The sequence below is a fragment of the Mustela erminea genome, chromosome 9, assembly GCF_009829155.1.
Source record: "Mustela erminea isolate mMusErm1 chromosome 9, mMusErm1.Pri, whole genome shotgun sequence".
NCBI lineage: Eukaryota > Metazoa > Chordata > Mammalia > Carnivora > Mustelidae > Mustela > Mustela erminea.
Window position 1 is genome coordinate 64,515,361 of NC_045622.1, and position 16,296 is coordinate 64,531,656.

At 45.1% G+C, this 16,296-nt stretch overlaps 1 protein-coding gene, 1 long non-coding RNA gene and 1 other non-coding gene across 5 annotated transcripts in view; 2 read left to right on the forward strand and 1 right to left on the reverse strand.

Moving 5' to 3' along the window:
- Positions 1-10,204: 10,204 nt before the first annotated feature.
- LOC116598506 lies at positions 10,205-16,101 on the reverse strand. Its single transcript, XR_004289096.1, has 3 exons — positions 15,811-16,101; positions 13,247-13,338; positions 10,205-12,421 (listed from the first exon to the last, which is right to left on the reverse strand). It is a non-coding gene; the product is annotated as an uncharacterized LOC116598506 (long non-coding RNA).
- On the forward strand, positions 12,398-12,504 carry LOC116600400. Its single transcript, XR_004289614.1, has one exon. It is a non-coding gene; the product is annotated as a U6 spliceosomal RNA (small nuclear RNA).
- SWAP70 (switching B cell complex subunit SWAP70) overlaps positions 15,153-16,296 on the forward strand; it is a 69,184-nt gene continuing 68,040 nt past the window's right edge. For 2 of the 3 annotated variants that reach the window (XM_032357402.1, XM_032357400.1), the window contains exon 1: positions 15,269-15,365. Coding sequence is in view for 1 of the 3 variants with exons in the window: in XM_032357399.1 (XP_032213290.1) it covers positions 15,267-15,365 (99 nt within the window). In the remaining 2 variants the exon portion in view is untranslated. Of the gene's footprint in view, positions 15,366-16,296 lie in introns of all 3 variants that reach the window. The other variant, XM_032357399.1, reaches the window with a different exon arrangement.

The following is a 16,296-nucleotide window of genomic DNA, read 5'->3' on the forward strand; positions in this document are numbered from 1 at the left end:
CAGGTGTGCTGAGGAGCAATTGAGATAATATAAGGAGACTGATTTTAGAAAGTCCCATTTAAATATAAATGAGTATTATGTGGTTCTCGTTCTCTCTCTCGTGGTACTTAGCATTTTTTTCCTTCTATCTACAGCCTTCTAATTCATGCTTTGTCTCCCCTCTACCCCCTGAGCAGCTGGAGAGCAGGATCTGTGCTCTCATCATTCTGGAGTACTCCCCAACTCCTAGCTCAGCACCTAGAAAGTCAGTTAATTCCCAAATGATTGTGGGATGACTGAGTGAACCTAAAATCCAAAGCATTCCCCAGAATTCTGTTTTTCCCTAGGCCAAACTCTCAGAAGGCTTTGGAGAGCTTTAACGTTCTGCTGGAGTCATAGATAAGTCAGCTCTGGCTTTTTTTTTTTTTTTTGTACTGAGTGGAGGGCGGGGTGAGATAAACAATTTCAGGCGGATGCGTCCTTGCACTGATTTATTGACCTGGCCAAGCTATGACCAGTCAGGAAAAAAGAAAAGACCTGACTTATTTTTTTAAGTTTCTGCTTTACTTTTTCTCTCTCCATCCTTATTGTAGAGCAGTGTGCATCAAGAAAGTACAGACTGAATGAAAAATCTTCCCCCAAAAAACTCTGGCCAGTGGGACAGAGTTGGGTCTGCCTTCTGCTCCTCGAGGCCTAAGCTCCTAGGAAGTTTTGAGTTTAACGGAAGAAACTGGGTAATGTATAGGGAGTCTTCCCCCTGCACCCCCCCCCCCAACCGGAGTTGTCTTGGAGCTGCTCTTTGGCTGATTTCACAATACAGATACTAACTCTTTTCAGCCACAGTTCTAGTCGAACAGCTGGGAACTCAAGCCAGTGAGTCTGTTGTTCTGAGTCTCTGTGGTTGTGCTCATTTCTTTAAATTTCCTATTTGAGCACAGAGTCTGGAGTCCCTACAGCCCTCTGGAGTTTGGGAAACCAAGCTGTTAAGAGCACAAACTTCTAGTTATAAAATAAATAAGTCACGGAGATGAAAAGGACAGCATAGGGAAATATGGCCAGTAAGATGGTAATAACATTGTTTGGTGACAGCTGGTGACAGCATTTGTGGGGAGCGTTGGGTAATGTATAGAATTGTCAACTCATTAGGTTGTACACCTGAAACTATGGTAACACGGTATATTAACTGTACTTTTTTTTTTTTAAAGATTTTATTTATTTGGCAGAGAGAGACAGCAAAAGAGGGAACACAAGCAGTGGGGGAGAGAGAAGCAGGCTTCCTGATGAGCAGGAAGCCCAATGTGGGGCTCAATCTCAGGACCCCAGGATCATGACCGGATCATGACCCAAGCTGAAGGCAGATGCTTAATGACTGAGCCACCCAGGCGCCCCAGTGATACTTCAATAAAACAGAAGAGGGACCCAGATTACCTCTTAAAATAATGTATAGAGAGTCTTCCCCCTGCACCCCACCCCCCCAACCGGAGTTGTCTTGGAGCTGCTCTTTGGCTGATTTCACAATATAGATACTAACTCTTTTCAGCCACAAGGGTTAAGTAGGAAAATCAGTGTGGCTTAACATACCATATACTGGGGCTCTGGGGACCCATTGGTTTCCAACCTGCCCTCTCTTATGTAGTAGCAGTGATGCTATTCCAGGAGCCTGGGCCCTAGCAGGGTGGAAGCACCAGGGCCAATATTTTAGAGAAGGGAGGTTATACCATTTACAGGTATTCTGAACACAAGCATAAACCCCTGACCACATTGCAAAGCCATTGCTGGAAAGTGTTCCAGTTCCTGTACATCAAAGACAATTGCTGGCGGGTGGGACAGTGGGAACGGAGTTGTCCAAGGGCGCTGTTAGCAAGTCAGGAGTCACCTAAGGAAAATCTGAGCTGGGAGGTTCAGCGGCATCCAGCCTGGTGCTTGGCAGGCTCGGCAGCGCAAGGGGGGGTGTTGTTTCAAAGGAAGTCCCTGGTCACTATCTTCATTTCCTGGACTGTCCATGTCTGTGTAGACTCATATTCTAAAAGGATATCCCTTGACTTCCAGGTTCTGACCTCGCCTCCCCTTTGTGTCTCTTTCTCCTCCCCCGTTGGCATCTTATCTCTCTTCCTGACGCTGCTTTCCTTTTTTGGGTCTCAGCAGCGCTCTCACAACTGTTTTGGGGAATATTTTCTTTGCTGGAACCTGCCCTTTGGTTGCTCTTCCCCCAGGTAGTTATGGGGGCTCTGCCAAGGGACCTGCAGCAACATGGTCTTATAGAAGGAGCCTAGGCTTGGAAGTCCCACAGAGGTAGGTTCTAACCCTAACCCTGCCAGGGTGAAGCAAGTTATTTTCATCTCTCTGAAATGAAGTTCAGCTTCCTCATCTGTAAAATGGGGATAATTGGTCTTACAGGGGTTTCTGGGAGGACTTGGTAAGGACCTACAACAAGGAGCATGTTATCAATGGCAGCTCGTACTAAGTGAGGAGCAGGCTGGTGGAGACATCTCACACCAGCGCTGCTGACTTCAGTGATAGCATCTGGCAGAATCAGGCGTTTACCCTCGCGGAAAAGTCCAGCAGAGACGTAGCCTCTACTTCCTCATTCATAACCTGCTCTCATGTTTCACAATCTGTTCATCAGGAAACTGTTCTTAATATCTAACCTAAGTTCCTCCTGTTACAATGTGTCATAGCACACGTATTTTAAAATAACACACAAATAGACCCATGAAAATGAGCAGATTTTTCTATGAGTCAGAGGCATTCACAGACCTTGGGTTTACTCTTAAGTCTTCGAGAAACCAGGGAATATTTGTCATGTGACCCCTGCAGACTGCGGACTGTGCTGAGAAAAACTGGGAAGGTCTGGAGATGTGTGATGAGGGTCCAGTGACTAGAAGAATCAGTCTGTGTGTGTGTGTGTGTGTGTGTGTGTGTGTGTGTGTGTTTGTGTGTGTGTCTAGTTTCTCTCATCTGTGAGTGAATGGTTGATCCTAATTTAGAAAGCCTAGGAACACAAAAAAGGAGTTCAGCAGGACTGATCACATTTGTAGCTAATCACCATTATGCAACTTGGATCTGGCAAGGATAGAAATGCAAATTATGTGTCACTCTGCTTTGAAGCAGAAGACAACATTTAAAAAAAAAGATTTTGTTTATTTGAGAGAGAGAGTGAAAGAGAGAGAGAGAGAGCAAAAGAGAGAGAGCATGAACAGGGTGAGGGGTAGAGGGAGAGGGAGAGGGAGAAGCAGGTTCCTTGTTGAACAGGGAGCCTGACACAATGTGGGGCTTAATTCCAGGACCATGGGAGCATGACCCCAAGCCCAAGGCAGCTGCTTAACTGACTGAGCCACCCAGGATCCCCAGAGGACAACATTTAAGCAGCCCCACATGACAAATCATTCATTCAACTCTGCAGGTACATTTTGCAGCTAATCCTTCTGGCTGGGCTATTGGTATGAATCACCTCTTTTGGGCTTGGTGGCCCTGAATTTAAGTGTCTAAGAAGCACCTGTGGGAGGGAAATGGTGGCCCTAGCTGGCAGCACAGGACAGATGTCACAGCCGTACACATCTGCTCTATGGGAATGCTACAAATCAGTGGGGTGAGGTTGCAAGCTGGTAGCCTATGGACAGCCTATAGATGTGTTTTATTTGGCCACACAATGTTTTGCTTTTATTTTTCAAGTTGAATTGGTTAGCTTGATCTAAAAATTCATATGATCCAGGTTTCTGGCTTTTCTTAAAAGGGGACAGTCTGGCAACACTGAAGCTGTAGCTTTTCCTCATAGTAACATCATCTGGGGCTGGGATCCTCTAGGTGGGACCACCATTTCCTGCTGCCTCACTTCCACTCAATTTCAGTCACAGAAATTGCCTGAACCCTAAAGGCATTTGAGTTGGAGACTCTTGGCCTGTGAAGTCTCCTTTAGTCACTGACGGAGAGCATGATGACTTGTGTTTTGTTCCTTTGGGTTCTCTAACTTCTCTTCCTCCACCAGAAACGATACCAGAAGTCAGTGTTTGTGATTCGGACAGATATGTCTTCTCAGAGTTTATATTTAATGCCACAGTTGAAGATGTGTCAAGTTACCAGAAGGTTTTCATACAAGGATCAAGGGAATGAATCCCTCTTTGAAAATTGTCTGTTGGTGCTGCTTCTAGGTTCTTCAAAGTCCAAGGGCTTCTGCGTGTGCAGAGGAATTCTCTCTGCAACTCCCAGTATCAAGACAACTGATGCTCAATTTATCAAACTTACATGCTTAGTAAAACTTAGAAAATAAAAATTTCTTAAACATTTTTACATTTAAATCCTGATTATAACTTCTATTTCTTTGGGGGTGACAATAACAGAAAACCCTAACTCAAAGTGGCTTAAATAATAAGAAAATAGCTTTATTATAATAAGGTAAAGCCCCATGGTAGGGTGGGCTTGGTTCTACCCTTCTCCCTGTTTTGGCAACACCCTCAGGCTCTTCAAGACAGGGCTGCTGCAATGACATTATCCTATGCAGACACAATATTTCAGATCAGGAAGTGGGACTTTTATTTCCTTGTTGTGGAGTGGAGACCATGGAAACCTTTCCCAGAAGCCCCACGAGTGGACTTTTGCTTACATCTCATTGGTCAGAGTTGTGTCACGTGTCTATTCCTAGACCAGTCACTGGCTAGGACCATGGGACTGCCAATTGCCTTTTTACTAATTATCCCAGAGTGAATGAGTGTAGGGCAATCCGCCTTAATGATTACTGCATACACTTAGTTAAATTCACTTAAACAATCCAAATTAGATGCACAAACCGATCGATTCTTTGATCATTTCAAACATCCTAACACACAAAATGGCAGGCAGAAACGCGAAAATAAAATAATCACAGGCTAGAACTACGCTTAAATCTAATTTTAAAATATTAAAACCACAGATTTTATTTATCTCTATAAGTAATATTTATTTTGATACTCTTCTAGGGTTACAGTAATTTTAGTAATCCCCAATTAAAATAATACCATTTCATACTGGCCACAGTTGTAGGTTACTTATGTTTGGTTGTTTGTGTAGGTTGGAGTTATTTGTAATTGATTTGTTATTTGTAATTATTTGTTATTGGCTGGCAGCAGGGGGGTGGTGGGAACTTCTAATCCTGAACTGTCAGACATCAGGCTGACCTTACTTTCATAACAGCTTTATTGAGATAAAATTCACATACCATGCAATTGACTATTTAAAGTATACAATTGAATGGTTTTTAGTATCTTCAGAGCTGTGCCACCATTACCACAATCACTGTTAGAACATTTTCATGGAGGGGTTCCCGGTTGGCTCAGTCAGTAGAGCATGTGACTGGTGATCTCAGGATCATAAGTTCAAGCTCCACATTGAGCATGGAGCCTACTTAAGATAGAAAGAGAAAGAAGGAAAGAAAGAAAGAAAGAAAGAAAGAAAGGAGAGAAAGAGAGAAAGAGAAAAGAAAAGAAAGAAAGGAAGGAAGAAAGTAAGGAAAAAGAATATTTCCATCGCTCCAATAAGAAACTGGTTAGCATTCACACTCCATTTCTTCCCTCCTCCAAGCCCTGAACAACCACCAAACTACTTTTTGTCTGTATGGCTTTGTCTACTCTGGACATTTCATACAAATGGAATCATACACTATATAAAACTTGACTCCTTTAAAACATTAAACTTGGGGCACCTGGGTGGCTCGTGGGTTAAAGCCTCTGCCTTCTGCTCAGGTCATGATCCCGGGGTCCTGGGATCAAGCTCTGCACCAGGCTCCCTGCTCCGTGGGGAGCCTGCTCCCCCGGCCCCGCCTCTCCCCCCGCCCCCTGCCCCCCCCCCCCCCCCGCCTCCGCCTGCCTCTCTGCCTACTTGTGATCTCTGTCTGTCAAATAAACAAATAAATAAATAAAATCTTTTAAAAAAGTTATTAAACTGTACTTGCTCCATCGGTGTTATTTGTCAGGCCTACACCTTTCATGGGGGGGGGGTCCTGAAATTATGTGTTGTTGATTTTTTAAAAAAAGATTTTATTTATTTATTTGATAGAAACACAGTGAGAGAGGGAACACAAGCAGGGGGAGTGGGAGAAGGAGAAGCAAGCTCCCTACTGAGCAGGGAGCCCCATGCTGGGCACGATCACAGGACTCTGGGATCATGACCTGAGCCAAAAGCAGATGCTTAATGACTGAACCACCCAGGTGACCCTGAAATTATGTATTTTGAAAGTTTTACTTGGTATTGTATGATTGGTTGTATTGTCTTTTGTTATGTATTGACCCAGTTATTTGGAATAACTGGAAATAAAGAGAAATACAAACATGCCATATATATTAGTCATTCACTCCCTTTTTCTCTTTCTCCATGACTGCCTGCCTGCTTGCCTGCCTGCCTTCCTTCCTTCCTTCCTTCCTTCCTTCTCTCCTACCATCTAACCCTTGACATACCATCCTTCTATGTTATTATCATCATTTATATAAACTTTTCCAGTGGTGGCTAGGTAGCTCAGTTGGGTAAGGGTCTGCCTTTGGCTCAGGTCATGATCCCAGGATCGTGGGATCCAGTCCCACATTGGCTTCCAGCTCAGTGGGGAGCCTGCTTCTCCCTCTGCTTGTGTGCTCTCTCTCTCTGTCAAATAAATTTAAAAAATCTTAAAAAAAATATATATAAACTTTTCCATCATGCTGAATTATCTTATTACAACAACAAATCATGAAATATATATGAGTTGCTTTGTTATCAGGTTTCACTTGATTACAACACTATTCTATTCATTTATTTTATATTTATACCGAGATTCTTATGAAAAAAGGATTTGAATTGAAGCAGAACACAGGTCATCTATAAATAACCATGGTATAGACAGTAAGAGTTAACTGGAAAATCTTTCTTACAGTTGAGTACTAAATTTATTTTGGACCAAAAAAGAATGCAAACAAATTTGCATCAGTCAAGAGACTTCTGGATGGTGATTCAACTAAAGATTATAAAAGAGAAGAGGTTACAATATAGATTTGGTGAGAGGTTAAAAAAGGAAGTATATGGTATGTTAAGGAAGTATATTTTTGTTAGAACAAAAGGAATTTCCAGTTGGATAAAAATGGAAAGTTTTCTTTCTTTTAAAGAATTATTTATGTGTGGGGTGCCTGGGTGGCTCAGTGGGTTAAAGCCTTTGCTTTTGGCTCAGGTCATGATCCCAGAGTCTTGGGATCGAGCCCTCATCGGGCTCTCTGCTCGGCGGGGAGCCCGCTTCTTCCTCTCTCTCTCTCTGCCTGCTTCTCTGCCTACTTGTGCTTTCTGTCTGTCAAATAAATAAATAAAATTTTTTTTTTAAAAAAAGAATATTTATGTGAGAGAGAGAGAGGCTTTGAGTGTGTGCAAGAAAGTGCACGTGTGAGTGGGGGGAGGGGCAGAGGGAGTGGGAGAGAATCCCCAAGCAGACTCCTGAGAGTGAAGCCCACCATGGAGCTCCATTTAGAGCTCAGTTCCATGACCCTAAGATCATGAGATCATGACCTGAAGCTGATTATAAGATTATTCTATTTTTAATTTTTTGAGGAAACTCCAAACTGTTTTTCATAATGGTTATACCAGAAGAAAAGATGTTTGATGCCTCTCCCAGAAAGAGAATGGATGGAAAGAGATGTCCTCTTCTCTACTACTCTCTCCATCAGTTTCCTCTATGGAGTCTGAGGACCTAAATTGTTCTGTCCTTGCTGAGAGTCAATAAAGGGAAAGAAGAAAGAAGGATATTCAACCTGAAACTGAACTACACCCAGGACACTACTGTTTGGCTTGTCCTAGTTCCCAGAGTTTCTAGGTATACATGGCCATCAGTTAGACGTTCCCAGCAGATTCAAACCATGAATACCCCCCATTAAAAATGGAGAGTAGGGGCTCCTCGGTGGCTCAGTTGGTTAAGTGTCTGACTCTTAATCTCAGTTCAGGTCTTGATCTCAGGGTCATGAGTTCAAGCCCTGCACTGGGCTCCACGCTCAGTGTGGAGACTACTTAAAAATTAAATTAAATTAAAAATAAAAATGGGAGGTGGGAAGGAGGGAACCACGTGAGTGTCACTAAATTAGGACTTCAGAGGGACTTCATAGCTGCTTTCAACTCTCTCCTTGGCTTCTCTTCCCCAAGCTGAAGTAAATAGCCAGGGTGGCCACAACTGAAGTTTTCTTTACCACTCCCAAGTAGGCTGAACGTTTATCCACTGGAGATGAATTTACACTTGGAGATTTACGCTCAAGGATGAAGGTAGAGAAGAATTGGTCATTCAAATCTAAACGTGGATCACTTTGTCTCAGATTGCTTTCTCACACTCAGAAGAGGAGTTTTGATGGAGAGGGTGGAGGGGGAAGAATCAAGAATTAATTCAAGAATGAGGGGCATGACCTCTCTGGCTACATTTTTTTAGTCCTTTTCAAGGACTCCTCTTCAAACCATCCCTTAAATTTTGGTGTTCCTGGACTCTAGAACCTTGTTTCATCTTCGGCTTTCTCTAGCTGGTCTCCTCCACTCATCTACTTGTATGTCCCATCTGGGATAGACATTAACCCATAAGCCCTCAGGTCAACCTCTTGCCTTTGACCACAGGAACATGTACAAATCAAGCACTTCTTCAGGCTCTGCCTCCCACCCCGGGTTTGGAGCTTTGGTTTGGCTGCTCTCCCTGATTTCTGCACCACTGCTTTTGTACCCAATTCCCCTCCTCTCTGTGTAGTCCTTTTTCCAGAAGTGAAATCTAGTAGATTTTACTACTCATTTGGAGGCCCTGTCTGGCTTTTGCATTCAGTTTCACCTTAAACACACACACACACACACACACACACACACACACACACACACACACCACACAAAACTCTTTCTTGGGTCATCTTTCTGACTGCAAAGACCAAGGTGTCTTAACCTATAATTCTGAAACCAACTATGATGTGTGGGTTTGTCCTATACCAAGCAATTCTCCCACACCAGCTGGTGTCAATTCTGACATGATCTACCTGGAGATAGCATCAGATGCTACAGTTTAAGGGCTCAGTCCCACCGGGCAGACGTTAACCACCAGTCCAAGCATGGGTTATTACCAGGGCTTCTGATAGACTAGCTAGAAATCAGAGGTTCCTACACCCCTCTTCCCTGCGTCCGATTGGTTTGTTAGAGTGCCTCACAGAACTCAGGAAACCAGTTCACTTACAAGATTACTGACATATTACAAAAGATTTTAAAGAATGAATGAACAGCCATATGAAGAGATACATAAGGTGAGGTCTTGCACATGGAAGCTGATTTCTGAAGAGTGTGGGGCCTTGCACATGGGTGTGGGCTGGCTCACCAGCCCAGAAACTCTTCAAACCTTGTCTTCTTGGGCTTTTAGGGAGGCTTCATCACATCACAGACATGAATGATTGAATCACTGGCCATTGGTGATTGATTAAACCTTCAACCCCTCTGCCCTCCCTTGGTGGTCAGAGTGGAAGTGGAAGTTCCAACCTTCTAATGATATGGTTGGCTACACTGGCAACCAGCCCTCATCCTCAGGTGCTTTCCAAAAGCTCATGAACATAAAAAAAGACAATTTAGTCATTCTCATCACCTAGGAAATTCATGGGCTTTAGGAATTCTGTGCCAGGGATTGGAAGAAGGCCAAATACAGTTGACCCTTGAACAACACAGGTTTGGACTGCATGGGTCCACTTACATGTGGATTTTTTCGAAACAGTGGGTACAATAAATGTATTTTCTCTTCCTTGTGATTTTCTTAATAACATTTTCTTTTTTCTAGCTTACTTTATTGTAAGAATTCAGTACATAATACATATACAAAATATATATTGACTGTTTATTTTATCAGTAAGGCTTCCAGACAACAGTGGGCTATCAGCAGTTAAGTTTTGAAGAAGTCAAAAATTATACATGGATTTTCAGCTGTGAGGTGGTTAGTGCCCCTAATCTCCACACTGTTTAAGGGTCAACTATATATGTTTCTTATTATAAATCACAATATCATGTAGCCCAAATGCTATTTTTTAAAAGATTTTATTTATTTGAGAGAGAGAAAGAGAGAGAACAAACGGGGAGGAGGAAGAGGAGTAGAGGGAGAGGGGGAAGCAGACTCCCTGCTGAGCGGGGACCCTTACTTGGCTTGATCCAGGGACTCTGGGATCATTACCTGAGCCCAAGGCAGATGCTTAACCAGCTAAGCCACCCAGGAGCCCTTAGCCAAAATACCATTCTACATTCTTCCTTCTTTTTTTATCTCCCTGAAGTTATTTTTTATTTTATTTTTTGGCTTTCATACTTCTGCACGTTCACCTACCTCTTTCTGAACTGTCCTTCCTTCTACTCTCCAGCTGTCTGTAACCTTTAATTAATTTTCAAGACTCAATCTCCACCTTTGTGAAGCCTACCCTTATCCCTATCCTCAGTGGGTAATGTTGACATTGACTTTCATGCATTCAGTGGGTCAGTAGATCTGACTTTGGTCTCAACAGAAGATCATTAAGTCAAGATATTCCATAGAACACTGGGCTCAGCCTAAACTCCAGCTACTGTTGTCTGAGAAGGCTTTAAGAATTAGCCCTGTCACACGGTTCTCATCATTAAAAGCTCAAATTTTGCTCCTTTTGCACCTTGAGCAAACCACCCAACCCTAAAGCCTCAGAGGTTTTTGTCCTTGTTGGCATCAGAACTCTATTATTATTCTCCTTCTTCTTGTTCGTCACTATTGCCCCTCCCATTTATATAGGCTTTAGTGAATATGGGTGCTTTCACAGATAGTATCTTATTTGTTCCTCATAATAACCCACCCCTGTGAGGCAGAGAGGGCTATTGTTTTTCCCAGTGGAAGGGACTGCGATTTCACCTGGCTTTGAGGATGTGGAACTGGCCTGACTCCCATAACCTGATTTGTGAAATTTCCCATGGAACCAGAAGCTTCCACTTGTCCTTAGGAAAGCTGCAGTATGGCCGTAATAGAGATGCTATCAGCAGCCGAGTGGCCAGGGGCTGGACACCACTCCCACATCTGCAACTTCAGGCCGAGCTGTTGAGCTGTTCGGCATTTCTGCTCCTTGCTGCCAGATCGTGCCACTGATTACGTGGTATTTCAGACCCCTGGGGAAGATAAGAGCTCTACAGACCTAACTGACAGGCCTGGCGCTCCTGGTTTATTTGGCCTCAGATGCCAACCTCTCCAATTTCTTCTCACTTCTCTGCTCTCTCTGTTGTTCTCCACACTCTACACTGGCCTTCACTTGGGTTTCTTGATTAAACCATCCTCTATGTAGGCTCTTATTCGTCTGGAAGTTTCTTCTCTCACGTTGGCCCAGTTAGCTACAACTCATCCTTCAGGACTCAGCCTCACTGTCCCTCCTCATTTGCAGCTTTCCCTGTTCCGGAGAGCGTAACATGTTCACCTGTACACACTCATATCAACCCATACTTTTCCTCTGTAGCACTTAGCAGAAAAACACAGCGTGGTCTGGAATGGGGTCCAAGGGGAGGGAGTGCCCTTTATAACACTTATAAGCCATAAGTATTAGCCATAATTAATCTGGTCCTGAATGAAAGAAAAAAGTCTATCTAGCCAAAACTATTTGAAAAGATTTCAAATCCTTTATCTATACCTTTCAAAGGCTGTGAAGCTCATGGAGTCTTCCATGAGACTTGTGAGAATCCCCCCTTTCCTACCCATTGCCTTCACATGCTAGAGCTGCTTTTCTTTTCTTCTCAACAACTGTCCCTTCACCTCTTCCCCCCACATCCCAGATTTCTGCATTGTGGTCTTCTTTCCTTCTTCTTTTCTTCTTAGTTCTCCATGACAAAGAACAGCTTAAGAACTAGTCTGGGAAGGTAGAACTCCCCTAGAAATCAGGGGAAGGGAAGAATGAGTAGGCCAGACCAGAATCTTCTTTGGGGAAGGAAACATTATCTTGGGAACATTATCTTTTCACTGTTGTTCAGTTATCTAATCCTACATAACAAACCACTCAAAACTTAGTGGCATGAAACAACTACCATTTCATTATACTCATTCAGGGGGTCAGAAGTTTGGGCAGGGCACAAAAAGGATGGTTTGTCTTTGCTTCCCAGCGTCTGGGGGCCTCAGTGGTGATGGCACAAAAATGGCTGGAGATGGTAGGGACAGCTTGACTGGGGTCATATGTCTGGGATTTGGGTTCTTTTCTATACAGTGTCTGCTGGGGCTAGACCGTCCAAGATGGTTCCTTCATTTATGTCCGGGCTGTATGTTTGAAACAGCTAGGATATGGCCAGCATTGTTTTCTCTCTTCATGTGGCTTTTCCATGTGACCTTAGCTTCTCACAGCAGGGTGGTGAGGTTCCAAGAAGGAACATTCCAAAGAAAGAATTCCAAGAAATCCAGGTGAAAGCTGAAAGGCGTTTTGTCATCTGATTCCCAAGCTGAAGTCCCAAGCTGGTGCTCGCTTCGGCAGCACATATACTAAAATTGGAACGATACAGAGAAGATTAGCATGGCCCCTGCACAAGGATGACACGCAAATTCGTGAAGCGTTCTGTATTTTTGATTATGCTGAGTGAAATAAGTCAAGCAGAGAGAGTCAATTATCATATGGTTTCACTTATTTGTGGAGCATAACAAATAACACGGAGGACAAGGGGAGATGGAGACGAGAAGAGAGTTGAGGGAAATTGGAAGGGGAGGTGAACCATGAGAGACTATGGACTCTGAAAAACAATCTGAGGGTTTTGAAGGGGGGGTGGGAGGTTGGGGAACCAGGTGGTAGGTATTAGGGAGGGCACGGATTGCATGGAGCACTGGGTGTGGTGCAAAAACAGTGAATACTGTTACGCTGGAAAGAAATTAAAAAAAAAAAAAAAAAAAGTCCGAAGCTGTTACTTCACCACATTCTGTTGGTCAAATAAGCCGCTCAATCCAGCTCATATCCAAGGGGAGGAGAATTAGATTTACCTCTTGATATTTATTTATTTAAGATTTTATTTATTCATTTGACACACACACACACACACACACACACAGAACAAGTAGGCAGAGCAGAAGGCAGAAGGAGAGGGAGAAGCAGGCTCTCTGCTGAGCAGGGAGCCCGATATGGGGCTCGATCCCAGGATCCTGGGATCATGATCTAAGCTGAAGGCAGCCTCTTAACAGGCTGAGCCACCCAGGCGCCCTTACTTGTTGATCTTTAGATCAGTATGGATCCATAGAGAGGAACAGATTTAATTGCTGCCATCTTGGAGACCATCCACCATAGTCCTTACCTCATCCCAGCCACTACAATTCATGTACCTTTCATGGAATTGCCTTGAAAGTCCAGGATTGCCTAAGTCACGACCAGGTGTATGAGGCTCCTTGACTGGAGCTCTATTTCATCTGAAGACCTGTGAATTAAAGAGACAAGTTATGTGTCCCATTCCTCCCACTGGAAAATATGAGATTTTTTTTCTTTTTTGAGATAATGTTTATTATTGTTTTAAGCTAAATTTGGTTTAATTGGTTACACAGTACTAGAGAACTAATACAATTTGTTAGGTTCCAAAGCACAGCTCTTTTCATGACATCTATCTGGTTTAAAACTTGTTGGATTATGAGAATTGGGATTGTGGGAGAAATGGGAATTTGGAAGTTCAGAATATCCTAGTCATGTGATTATATATAAAAAGCTTTGAAATACCTGTTTGGTGCTAACAGATACTGAGAGAACCACCTACTGGTTAAACTGAACCCTGAGAATAAGGAGAGTTTCTTTTTTGTCACTGCCTAGGGAAAGCTGAGTTGGCCTTCAGAAATTAAAGGTTGAATCATGTATTTTTCCTGACTGGCAGATTTAGCCTGGAGCTGGGAAGATAAATGATAGAAATGATACTGGCATGTCAACATAAGTCCTGGCAAATGGTGATAGAGTGAGGTAGGGCCTCAAGGTCAGAGTGAAGGACCAGCAGTCCCTCTACTTATGCCCCCTCCCTTCACCTAGGTGATCCTTTCCTCTGGCCTACCAAGTTCCCTTTGGTCTCTAACTCATTGAGCAGTTTCTTCCTTTTCTGCTTTTTCCCAATCCCCTTCCTTATGATGCTTTTTCCCTTCTTTATAAGGTACATATGTGTGTATTTAGGAACATAAAAGAGGAAAACAAAAATCAAACTTGATCTGAGAATGACCTTCTTTTGGAAGGCAGCTATGCTCACCACTATACCACCAACACAATGACCTTCTTTTGAAAACTCTTGGTATTTGTTCTTCTGTCCATATTGCCCAGATTTAGTTTTGGATTGGAGAGGCAAGGCACTAACTGTGCCTGGTGACATCATCAGATTGGAGTCAGCCAGCAATCCTTACTACCCCAGGATGTGAACATGAGAGAAACCCCTCCAGAACAGCTGGTGCAACATGCTCATTTGTATGTGGAGGATCTGAAGCACAGAGAGCTGAGGTGACCGTCGTTAACAGATACTAATTAAACATCTATGATGAAGAGGTTGCTGTTATAGGCTTGGCTGTGTTCGTTTAAAGGGTCCGCCCATTCTAACTAGTAAAATAGGTGGAGTGATTTGCTGTGATCCTCTCATAACTCCTATTGTGCAAGCACAGAAATACCAAGAACGGCACAATAACCGGGATCAAACCCTTCCTAAATTGTGAACTGACCCTCAACAGCTGAGGTTTAGGAAGAAAGGGTTGCCTGACTCCGTGGCTTCTCAACTAACCTTAAACCTCGTCTCTGTGCCCCCACGGCCCACGACATAGTGGGCATCAAGAAACGTTTGAGAAGTTAATATAAACCTTCTCTCAGAAGCCCTTCCCTGCCTCCCCCCTCCCCCCAACATCCTCTCTGGCCAGGAGCTGCGCTAGCAAAGGACCCACTGCTCAGGGGCTCTTCTTAGTTCTCCCGAAGACAGTGGCGCGTCCGCGGGACAGTTGCGGGGCTCTTTTTTTCCCACTGCGGTGCGCGGGCTGGAAGCTGCCTCACCCCGACTCTCATTTTTCCTAGGAATGGGGGTCGCAAGCCCCAAAGGTAGCCCGAGTAGGTATGGGGTACACGAGCACCTGCGGGGTTGTGCTCAGCGTCCAAGTCGGGAGGAAAGGCCAGCACGGGTGGGAAGCCCGGTGCACTGCCGAGTCCACCCTGCACTCCCACCCCAGCGCGCCAGGCTCGGAGCGGGAGCCGAGGGGGCGGGGCTTAGAAGAGGCGGGGCCTGCCACGGTCAGGTGACTGAAAGGCCGGCGGCTGTGGCGGCAGTGACGGAGGGGTGTCAGACTCGCCCTGGGGTCCGCGAGGCAGGCTGGCCGTCAAAATAGCCACGCCGCGGCCATGGGGGGCTTGAAGGACGAGCTGCTCAAGGCCATCTGGCACGCCTTCACCGCGCTCGACCTGGACCACAGCGGCAAGGTCTCTAAATCCCAGCTTAAGGTGGGCGCCCCCCCCAACCTCCGACGTCCCAGTCCCCAAGCCGGACTCTCCCCGGCGCGCGCTCCACCACCCCCCGGTGGTGGAAACCGGCCCGGGAGGGCGGTGAGCCCGGGGTGGGGGTGGGGGGGTGAGCAGGAATGCGGCCAGGCGGCCTGTTCCGCGCACAGGGGCCAGAGACAGGGGTTTGGCGTTCTGCCTCGCTCCTGCCTTCGGGCGGTGCCCTGGGGCGGGTAGTTAGTCCCCTCAGGGCTTCCCGTGAGCGGTGGCGGGAGGGTTAGGCGGGGATGGGGTCTGAGGCGCCTGGATGGCTCCTTTCGGCAAGGTACGGTGGGGGGCGGTTGGGGGGACGCCCAGAAAGTCTCAGACTCGAAGAGGGCGATGGGGAGCTCCTCATTAGACAGAATACCCAGGTTACCGCTGTACTCTGGAAGAGGAAGGGACTTACCCAAGGTCGCTGGGCAGAACCTTCTGCAGAGCGCACGCTCCACACCCGGGCAGCCCTCAAAACGGCCAGCTGCACCCGAGGCAGTCTGGCTGTTCAGAGGAGGGAGAAGTGCCCGGCGCCTGGTCTCCAGCGGCTTCCTCCTTTGGGGGCTTTGGTGATGGGGCACTTGTTAGAAACACCTCACCGCCTAGCCGGCGTTAGGTCGGTCACTCGTGTGCTGTGTCCCTCAGGGACTTTAGTTCGGTGAGGAGCCCTGATCTTTCTGGCAGAGTCTTTATTGTGACTGCCAAAGAACCCATCATTGAGAGTATAGGATATAAATAAAGGAATGCTTGTAAACTGAGTAACCCCAAGCAGGGAAAGTGGCACTTAGCCAGGAGAAACTGGCAGCTTCTTGAAAGTATAAAATATAGAAACAGACAAGAAGAGCCATTCACAGGCATTTTCTAATATCCACATTTTGGATCTGAATGTCTGGTTTTCTTA